General features: G+C 39.2%; 1 protein-coding gene across 1 annotated transcript; it reads left to right on the top strand.

Annotated features, from left to right (window-relative positions):
* The first annotated feature begins 4,436 nt into the window (after positions 1 to 4,436).
* LOC144640310 (putative skeletal organic matrix protein 5) lies at positions 4,437 to 11,007 on the top strand. The gene is made up of 6 exons (XM_078499485.1): positions 4,437 to 4,524; positions 5,432 to 5,524; positions 6,362 to 6,491; positions 6,941 to 6,977; positions 8,699 to 8,825; positions 9,487 to 11,007. Exons 2-6 carry the CDS (start codon positions 5,432 to 5,434, stop codon positions 10,006 to 10,008), a joined length of 909 nt encoding a protein of 302 aa, XP_078355611.1. The 5' UTR covers positions 4,437 to 4,524; the 3' UTR covers positions 10,009 to 11,007.
* The last annotated feature ends 560 nt before the right edge of the window (positions 11,008 to 11,567 follow it).

Below are 11,567 nucleotides of genomic sequence, written 5' to 3'. Positions count from 1 at the left end.
TAAATAAATTCTCCCCTTCCTGGTGGGATAAATTATTGCATATGCCAATGGATGCGATGACTTCATTAGCGCTGGCGAAATAACACGAGTTCAAGATTGAAGCCACCTAAATGCAGCTTATCTTAGTAGAAGGAAAAACGAAAAGTGTTATTTTTTAATTTTAGAAAAGAACCTGTGTTTCACTAGTCGATATATTGAAAACGCAGAGAACCTTGCACATCAGGCCCCGTTTGTTCAAAGTTTGGATAACGCTATCCATCCAGTAAATCACTGTCAAGTGGATAGCGTAGTTTGTTTTGTCAACACTTATCCACTAGATAGCGATTTATCCGATTGCTAGCGTTATCTACCCTTTGAACAACCGGGCCCAGAGTATAGATCGTTTTCACGTGACATGACGTCAAATTCTTAATTTAAAACTATTGAGCATGCAAGCACGATTTTTTTGTCCTGATTATTATCAACAAGAGTACCACAAATATGGTTATCTATAGCTACACCTAACTTACAGTTGATTGTTTTGAGAATGAAGCATCGTTACAATAACTAACGTACCATCCCACCCTTGCTCTCATTTTGAAGTCTGCATATACCGGTGTATAACATGACATAAATTAATTTCTATAACATTTCAGTTCATTTTCGAGTGCTTCCGTTCATTTTCATTTTCATTTTCGTTCATTTTCATTTTCGAGTGCTTCCGATATATGCAGACTTCAAAATGAGAGCAAGGGTGGCATGGTACGTTAGTTATTGTAACGATGCTTCATTCTCAAAACAATCAACAGGCAGGCGAGATGGGTTCAGTGAAAACTGGGGGATACTTTATGAACCAGTGCTATGAAGATGACAAACAAGAATCCATGCAACAGAAGCAAATCACGAACCATGCAGAAAAGCCAACTGGCCATGCAAACCCTGCACAAAGATCAAATCGCACCCTGTTGGCGCTAGTCATCATCGTATGCTTAATTTCTCTAGTGATTCTCCTGTTCACACTATTGATGTTTGGGAAAGTTGGCGACGGATGTGACTGCACCACAAACGAAGGTTAGTCTACAAACAAATACATGTTAGAATACAGTAGAACCCCGGTAACTCGAACTTCCCGCTAACTCGAAGTAAGTCCCATTTGGATTTGACCCAACTTTTCAGTCATTTTTACTCGGTTAACTTGAACTCGAATAACTTGAATTCCTCGTTTCCCTCGATCACAATTTGGGTGAAATTTATGCCGATAACTCGAATTCTGGTTCTTGAAACTCGCTATGGATGCCCACTGAGTAGCTCTTCTTGTCGTGTAATCGGCAAAAACGCAAAAAGTAATCCAAAAATTTATATCGGGTATATATGCCATACAAAATGATTCGTTTTGCTTCACAGTATATTTTATTGAAAATGACAACCTCTGGCTGGGGTCATGATGTTGTGTTCTTGCCTCTCTGCACCCAGGTGTTATGTATGTTATGTTAGGTCTATAAATGGGTACCACCGAATTAAAAGCTAGGGGTAACCCTTCGATGAACTAACATCCCATCCAGGGGGAGTAGGAATACTCCTAGTCACTTCATACTACGAAGCGGGAGATTAGAACCGGTTACCTTACCCTACGTTTACCTTTTAGACTTGTAAATTCTCACCCATGCAGTGGAAAATATTGCTAAAAGAAATTTCGTAAACTTCTGAAATCATTTTAATACCAAGTTTTACCAAGTGTCAAAAAATCGTTGGAGCAGAAGTACGTAAATGTTAATGCCATCTCAGAAGAAATTTAGTTCTATAATTTTCTTGATACATACCTTTTGTGACCCAATGTTTGCCATAAATTAATACGTTCGGAATAACCCCCTTAAGATCTCTTTTGATAGAAACGACCTGCCGACCAATAAACTGAAGGGACATGTTTAAGCGAAATAAGTAACAGACAAAGCCTCAGTTGTTTTTGGCAATTTTTTACAGTGAGATTTTCAGTAGGAAGATAGACTCAGTCTAATACCATGTAAGTTTCACAGCTGAACTTGAGTTCTTTCTATTTTTAGCTTCTTCTCAGGTGTCTTCTACCTCCGCCAAAAGCCTGGCAATGGATTCAGCCGAGATAAAAGCCCTTGGGGAGAATATGACAAGTTTTCAAGTGGCCTTGGTAAGGACATGTATTGTAAAAACGCTAACTGTAAGTTAGGTGTAGCTATAGATAACCAACGATCCTGTTAAAATAATCTCATATCCTACAAGCAAAAATGGAATTATTGCTTAATCAAATATTGCTAGCTCTATTTAGTACAACTTGATTGATTTTCTTTTACAATCACCGTAAACCAATTGGATGAAAATGTATAAAAACTAGGCTGTCCACAAGCTGCTTGACATTTTAGATAAGTTGTTCAAAAGTTGTCAAAACGTTTCCTAAAATTTCTCGAAAAATCCACGAATTTGCTTCTTCTTGTTTTTGCTGCTCTTTTCTTTCATTTGGTCTTTATGTAAACTGAATATGCTGAACCGCAAAAGTAAGAATTCTTATCATTTACTGATGCAGTTTTACTGCAACAGAAGTTGCTAAATCTTTGTACTTATCACCACTAATGTTTAATATCATTTTACTGAATTACAAGATTTTCTCTCGCTGAGAAATATCGTAACTTAACTAGAAAAAAATATTACGATATCTTTCACATGTGATGCTGACATTGAAGTGCATATTTCAGATGAAGAACATTGATTCTGCTTTCACCGAGTTGACCTCCCACTTGACAAAAACGAGCAACGACCTCGCGGAACTTGACAATACTCTAGGAAAGGTAAAAATGCCTTATAAAATTATACAAGTACATTAATATTTACTTTACTGTGAAAATGGTAATTTATTATATTAAACTACGCTTGCCGACCCACACGACCGATCGACCGAATGACCGACCGACCGAGTCGAGACCGAGCGCTATATTAACCAACCAACCGACCGACCAACAGACCTACCAACTGACTGACCAACAGACCGACTGACTGACTGACCGAATGACTGACTGTGACTGTCTGACCGACCGACTGACTGACTGACCGACTGACTGATAAACTGCACGATAAAATCTTTAATCCCCTCCACTATGAAAAGTGGTTCTATTTCGTTTGTATGTAGGTCCAAGGTTAACAGATGCCTACACTTTATTTCAGATGGAGAACCTTGACTCTGCTTTCACTGAGTTGACGTCCCGCCTGGCAAAAACGAACGAGGACCTCGCGGAACTTAACGATACTCTGAGAGAGGTAAAAAGATTCCGCGAGAGCTATTTCTTTGAAATTCAGTATTTACTATACATTTAAAGTGATGATTTATCATAAAGCTACGTTTTCCGGCCCGGCACCGAGAGCAATTTAGTCGGCATCCGTCTAGATAACTGCCATTCCCAATAAGCTCTTTCACGATTTTTTGCCAAGTGTGTTTTCACATCACAGTTAAAATCGGCCAATTTCAGCTTGTTTCTTATATTTCTGTTAAAGATTTTTGCTGCATGCATGCATTCAGTATTGACGTGGAAAATATTCTAAGAGGGTCCTGAAGGGGGGGCGGGTCTAAATCCCATATCCCAGCCAAATTTTGCTTAAATCCCATTTCCAAGCCCATTTTTCGCTCAAATCCCAGTCCCAGCAGTGAATTTTTTGGTAAATCCCAGTGCATGAAAAATCAAGGCTCAAACGCACTATATGTGCAGTAACTGTGTTGTTATAATTGTCCCAAATCCTGTTTTATTTCTGCTAGTTGAAATCGGTAAACCCCTTTCGTTTTCTGAAATTCTCAACTCAACACATCCGTATTAACGTTTTCTCCAGTTCTTTGAGTGAGCAGTTCAGAGGAATGTCTTATTCACAATTTTCCGTGTGTGTTACTAGGTTAGTAGAGGAATTGCGGTCACATGATTTGTCCAATCTCGTACCTCGAGTCCTCGTTCCATACTGCGCAATCTTGAAGACACGAGCGACTTTCAAAAGTTCCGTTGCAAGATTGATTTTGATTGGTTTTAAAAACAATAAAATGGCCGGAAGTAAATACCAAGAAGATCGTTGAGTCATGGTTTTTAAAGCTAAGCATGCGCAATTCAACCGGAAGTCCGATATTGCTGGACTTCCAATCAGAACCTTCCAGGCTCGATCGTTTCCAGACCGCTGTTCAAAGGGAACGAAGACCCTGGGTACGAGGATGTGTTTCGCCCATATTAGATTACACTAGTTTGAGCATGCTCAGTCATAGCTATTCCGCTGAGTAACTAAATCACTGACAGGAAAATTGACCGCCACTTGAAAGACACTTGCGTGCAGGCGTTGGTTTTGTTTCAGAGTTTTCAACATTGTAACTATGCCTTGAGGAATATTATTGAGCCTGAAATTCGATATCTTTCACATGTGATGCTGACACTGAAGCGCTTTACTTTATTTCAGATGAAAAACATTGACTCTGCTTTCACCGAGTTGACGTCCCACTTGACAAAAACGAGCAAAGACCTCGCGGACCTTGACAATACTCTAAGAAAGGTAAAAAGCCTTCATCATCGCCAGCCTATATTCAAATACATTAATATTTACTTTACAATTAAAATGGTAGGTTATCATATTGAACTACGCTTGCCGACTAACTTACTAATCCACACGACTGACTGAACGATAGACCGACAGACCGAGTCGAGACCGAGCGCCCTATCAACAAACCAACTGACCGACCGACCGACCAACCGACGAACCGACCGACGACTGACTGACTGATAAACTGCACAATAAAAGTATTTATCATTCGATGCAATTTTTTCTTCCTTTTCATTGGCCGAGAGCCCACCACGTAATCTGCAAAAAACTGCCTACAAATAATGGTCTGCTCGTGCGCACTAGTGTCTGACAGTGATTTTGCTACAAATAATATTCTGCTCATGCGTAGTTGTGTCCACTTCCGAGAAAAAATGGCAGCTAGTTTTCCAGAGATGAAGAAGAGCGGTTGGATTTTTCTGCTAGGCCCGAAAAACACAGTGAAGCTACAAAGAAGGCAATGGAATCTCCTCTTATTGCATTTTGGCAATATCTGAAAGAAAGAAAAGGCGCCGTTTATCGAAAGGCGAAGTTACGCTTTCCTCTTTCGTATGAAAAAGTGCGATTTCCACGCAGTTCGCGAAGGTACTTTGTGCGAAACAAATTCAGTGATCGGCATGATCGAATGATAAGACAATTATTGAACTCGGTTCTCGCAAAATATCGTGATTTGTCAGTGTCTTGCAGATCAATTATTTGCCTCCGCCTTCGGCTTCGGCAAATAATTGATCTGCTCGTCACTGACGAATCACGATATTTTGCTCAACCTCGTCCAATAACTGTTAATTACCCCCCCCCCCCCCCCCCCCCATGAAATATGCACGTTTGTCCAAGTTTAACAGGTGCCTTCACTTTATTTCAGATGGAGAACCTTAGCTCTGCTTTCACTGAGTTGACGTCCCGCTTGGCGGAAACGAACGAGGACCTCGCGGAACTTAACGATACTCTGAGAAAGGTAAAAAGATTCCACGAGCTCTGTATCTTTTGAAACAGAGTATTTACTTTGCATTTAAAGTGATGATTACCCACCGAGAGCAATTTAGTCATCCGGCTAGATAACTACTATTCCCAATAGGCGTTTTTAATTAACGCTTGTTTCCTTACATTTGCTAATTGGGTTTTGTCCCTTATTTCACGCAGTATACTGCGAGCAGTCTCTTTCTTTTCTTAGCGTGCGACGCTTGCGTGCGACGCGAAAACACGAATACAAGCGTCGAACAAGCGAGTCGCGCACAGTATTTTAGAAACAAAAACCGACTGCTCAATGTCTTTTCATGCAGTGAACTTGAACGATTCCGAGCTTTGCTCCCTTTCAACACAATCATTTTGGGTTTTTTTGATGATGATAGCCGCGGAGCCGTAAACAAGTAAAAACCCGAGGTAAAAATAAAATAAAATAAAATAAAAATCACTTTATTTAACTTGCAGTTAACTAGCACAAGGAACTTAACTTTCAGCAACGCAATCATTTCTGATCTTCCCGTAGATCTTTTTAGTTTGTCACAATATACAATAAAGAATAAAGATCAGACCACTAGCAACGAGACTAATGAGAAGAACATTTGTTTCCGATGAAAGTTCTGTCTCGTTCGCTTTTCCTCGTGTTTCTTTCAACTCACACAGCGAATACCGCGTAATAATTGTTGCCTTGGGATTCCTCTCCCCCCCCCCCCGCCCCCTCCGTCAGAGTCTGTACAGGCGGACGGGTGGGCGTACTCTGACGTCAAAACCAAAATTTTTAGCATCAGCATTGTATGGACTATGTACAATAATTGTTTTTGTCTCTCCTTAGTTTCCTGGTTGTCAAGGCCCCTACGAGAACGAGCCCTGCAAGAACGAGAGCATCTCTCATCAAGCGGACATGGAGGGCAATTTTACATGCGTGTGTGCTCCAGGTTTCTATGGAAAATTTTGTGAGAAAGGTAAGTAACGAGTCGTCTGAAATCGCAAGTCTCCAGGATCTACAGATTCTTTACCTTTCTTCGACACGTAGCAGCAAGACGAACGCACTTTTCTCTCTGTCATTATTAGATCCGCACGATGCCCATAGATGGTTAGACTGTAACTGTTATCCGTCACATGTACAAACTTTAACAATAGATATCCTGCGATAAACGTAGGTTGCCAAGATTCGTTCGAAGAAATTCAAAGCGCTGCAAGTTACGTTGCCAATTTGTTGAATAATAAAATAATTATCCTGCTCAATCTTGCGGAATATCGTCTAATTTTAGCCAATTCAGCCAATTCGGCCTACGACCTCGTCGGCTAAGTATCAGGCTATATTCCTGTCGATTTCGCAGGATAATAAAAAAAAAATATGTTCTTTGCTTAATTTTCTGTCTAATCTAATTCCATTTTAAAATTCTTTCAGCTGCGAAGTCATGCCAGGAGCTCTATGATGCATACAAGTAAGTCATTACATGCCAATGCATATGTTTGGATCTTATCCCACAGGGCCCGGTTGTTGAAAGGGTGGATAACGTTATCCATCGGATAAGTGTTGACAATACAAACTACGCTATCCACTGGATAGCGATTTATCTGGTGGATAGTGTTATCCCCCCTTGTTGAACAACTGGGCCCAGGATCTTATCTTATCAGTGAAAACTATAAACAATACACTAACATACCGATATTCGTCATTGGTTTACGAAATATTCACAAGATATTTAGACTTTTGTGATGGTTTTTAAGGTGATTCCTCAATATTGCATTGCGCATCCTTACTGCGCAGGACGCTTATCAACAAAATGGCGGCTTTTTCTATACTGCTTTCCTCGGGAAGGAGCTAGATAAATCGTCGTTTTCTCGTAAACAAGGATGGTAACCTAGATTTTGTATTGCATAATTTTGGTGTAAAAATTACCCTCTTTAAGGACGGTGCCTCCTTTTGTTACTGTGCACAAGTTCTGCGCATTACGCAACGCCCCGATCACACTGGGCGCGCGGGCTGGGAGAATTTGCACGCTCAAAATAACGAATTTGAATACGCGAGCAAGCACGCGGCTGCAATGCAAGGAGAATTGTCTTTTGCGACCAAATCTAGTTAATGAGCATATGTTCAACTAGGAACGCTGGAGGGGCAACGTATTAGTAACCACTAACCGCAAAAATTGGAACAATCACTTATCGCTAAAAGTTTAACCGCAAACTGCTTACTACATACTAGTTATGCTTTCGAGTGGTATACTATGGAATATCCCACGAGTCACTTGTATTTTCTCGCTATACACACGAGCCTTTAGGCGAGTGTGTATACGAAGAAAATACAAGTGACAAGTGGGATATTCCATAGTATACCACGAGAAAGTGTTGTGTAACTATTTTATAAAATGCCATAGAAAATACGCTCACTAAATTTCATCGAGAATAAGATCGCAGCGCACGATGGGAAGGTTGGGTTGAATACCGTCGAATATACAACGGCTTTCCTGTATTCTGATTGGCTGTATTTTCTATGGCATGGTATAAAATGGCGTAGTGCATGCGTGGAAATGCACATATATATTTAACTTACTTGAGAGGGGATAGGAAAAAGTGTATCAGTCCCCAAAAGCAATTCCATAGAGCTTGAAAACAACTCAACTTTAAAAACGGGTGGTGACCTCTTCTTTTTATCTTTTAAAATGAAAGTGGTAAGCCTTTACAACACATGATTAATTTTTGGTTGTGGGCAAAAGTTATTTAGACTCCAGGCATAACTAATCGATGATCAATGACATCAATTGGCAATCAATGAGTAATCGATGGGTAATCAGTTGATTAGTCATTGATTATTGCCGATGATCAATGAGTAATCGATGAGTAATCGAAGCCCAAACATTTTGTGGCCTATCGATTACTCATCGATGACATCGATTACTTTTTATATTACGATTATTTTAACTCTGATGAAGGTAACAGAGAGTTGCCGAAAATTCGTTTTTATACGTTTTTACCAACTTTTTTAAGATCAGATACAAACCAAATTTTTATTATGACATCGATTACTCATTGATGTAATTGATTACCTATTGATGTTATTGATTACTCATCGATGACCCATCGATTACTCATCAACTATCATACTGCACACAAAAGACACAGTCCTTGCTTTCTTGTGCCATTCTAATTGTTAAAAATCCCACAGTTTCACTACAAGTCGGCTGGTTGCGCTCCACTTTGGCCTGGCACCAACTTCCGTTTTCTGTCACATGGGAGATTTTGGATGTGGAGATGGGGCATGGACAACAGTCATGAAGATTAATGGCAGCAAGGTACTCACATGACGCGCTACGATTTGATCAGTGAATATAACTAGTTTACTAATGCAAATGCTGCAATCGGATTGGCCGAGCAATCGTACATTATATAATCCACCCTTTAATTTTTGCGCGCGCTCATTGGACAAAACGCATCACGTGGTACAAAATCAGACGATGAGCATCAGCGAATATACTCCGTCCGATTCGATATCCGTCGCCCGATTTTGTAGGCAAGCGCAAACAAATGAATGAAGTCATCTTTTTCAGTTCTAACTTATAATGAAATTGCAGAGTTAAAAAAATCACGTATAAACCAATCAATTTACATTTGTTTCAATCTCAGTTATGCCAGGCTGTACTGTAGAAGTGAATAATAACTGAAATATGATGTAAATGGACGTCAGTTACAAAAAAACGCCTCTTCGAAGTTTTGGACTGCATTTAGAAGTATTGGTTTTTTTTGAAAGGAGAAAAAGCGAAGAACACGGAGAAAAATCCGCCAAGCAAAGACGAGAACTAACAACAAACTCAAACCACATATGAAGTCGGGTCGGAAATCGAACCGGGTCATATTGGTGGGAATCGAGTGCTCTCACCACTGCGCCATCCCTGCTATATGTTATGGAAAGTTTACAAGTTATCTATCATTAATTTCTTTCTCATTACTTCACAGCCCACCTTTCATTATGACTCGGATTACTGGAGTAATAGAACCGAATACAACCTTCCTGGAGGGGAGACTGGGTTTGATTCTCAAGAGACTAAGTTACCGACCTACTGGAACACATCCTTCTCCAAGATATGTCTCGGCATGAAGATTGGTCAACAACTCAATTTCATTACCATCAACACAACTGAGACCAGCTCTCTGTATTCACTGATCGCTGACGGGAACTACCGCTCCACCTCACTGGGTCGTAACACGTGGAAAACACTGATTGGTTCTGAGGCCTCTCTGCAGACTAACTGTACCAAAGAAGGATTCAATGCTGCCTGTTCTAGAAGAAGCCATTCTAGAGCAAGAATTGGTCTCCTTGGTAACGAAGATAATGTCTGCAATAATTGTGATTCCAGAATCGGGTTTGGCACGGGTGGATATCCTGATGACTCAAACACATGTGGAAACGAGGCTAGACATGACACAGATAATGGAGACAAAAATATCGTAGCAATGGGGTACATTCTAGTACAGTAAGGGAGAATTTTTAAGAACTCAACGATAAAAAGCGTGATTTCAAAGTAGAGAACAGTTTTCTTTGTGTTTGTTGTTAATTTTTTCTTTGCATTCTGTAGTAAATTAGTAAGACCCTTCTCCGGGTTATAGACTTATCTGTCTGCTAACGAAAAAAAGAGTTCATGTTATAAGCCCTCTCACATTCAACTTTTCCATTATACTTACTCCTCTCAGAACATTGTACTTCAAGAAAGAAACAGGCATTTATTTAATAAGTTTGCAAGTAGACTGCTGATAAAAAAAATTAAATCAGAGTAGCTTTCAAAGAATATATCCGTCATCAGAGTCCTAAAGTCGTGTCAGTTTGGTCGAGTCGCTATTGCTTTGTGTTTCGCTTGACTATTCACATGTTTTACATATTTAACCAATTTTGCATTATCTAAGTTTGCTAAGCTAAAAAAAACATACACCTAATTGCAATAACGTTGTCTTAGAAAAAAGAAAATAGCAAAAAGGCAAATAGGAATTAATTAGCGTAGTTTCATAACTAATACCATTTAAACTCACGAGTTTTTATCTGCACATTTTGAGTCCACTTGTTTATGCTATAACAAGATAAATTGATAGTTCGTATTTTGAGGCATTTTGAGGCCATTTGTACAAATAAGTTTCATGCATGCGCTTAATTAATTCCTATTTGACTTTTTTCTTTTTCCTTTTTTCTATGACAAGCTTATTGCAATTAGGTGTATACAAAAGCCAACAGTAGTTTTAACGAAAAAATAGACAAATTTTTTTCATCCTGACCCGTTTATCTTGTAAACAGTGTAAAATTAGCTTGAAATTTCACATTGAATTAGTGTTGAATTAGTATAAATTAACGCTTGTGAAAATGAAAAATAAGCTACCGCACTTGTAGCTACTTTTAAAGCTTGTTAATTATAATTACAAGTAGAAGGATTCATCCGATCTAATTTTAAAGTCACTAAATTTTCGGTGGCCTATGTCCACCGTCATTAGAGTAAACTCTAAAAGCCTCATCAGGGATGGGTTAATAAAATTTGTATGTATGTATGTATGTATGTAGTAAAATGATGTTCGGAGGCAACCGAAAATTAAGTGACTTTTAAATTAAATCAGATGAATCCTTCTAGTTATTTTCAGTCTACCGATCTCCACAGACAAAGTGTATAATTACAAGATAAATAAGAATAAACTGCTGTTGGAACCAAGTTTATGTCTCCTCCTTCACCTCCGTAGACGTTTTCAATAATCTACTACTACTAAGCTATTTTCTCTATTATCTGTAATTTAATTTAGCTTAAACTGCCTTAAGTGTCGTACCAATCACATATTTTCGTGTGCCCCTAACTGCGCGCGCTTGCAACGCGATTTTTCAAATAAAGGTATCACGCGCGTACAGGCAGCTGTCGCGAGCCTATAAAACGAAACGACAACATGTACGAGGTTGTACAACGCCTGGCTCTAATTTTGTTGCTGGTAAGTTTTTATCTTTGCTATAAAAGGATTCATCTTTAGAATAGTAAGCCTTTAAGAGTACATGTAACATAGTTGTGTGA

The sequence above is a fragment of the Oculina patagonica genome, unplaced genomic scaffold (genome assembly GCF_052425735.1).
Source record: "Oculina patagonica isolate OP01 unplaced genomic scaffold, crgOcupat unplaced247, whole genome shotgun sequence".
Classification (NCBI taxonomy): domain Eukaryota; kingdom Metazoa; phylum Cnidaria; class Anthozoa; order Scleractinia; family Oculinidae; genus Oculina; species Oculina patagonica.
Note: the sequence above shows the minus strand (reverse complement) of the source record. Positions and strands in the feature narration are given on the sequence as shown.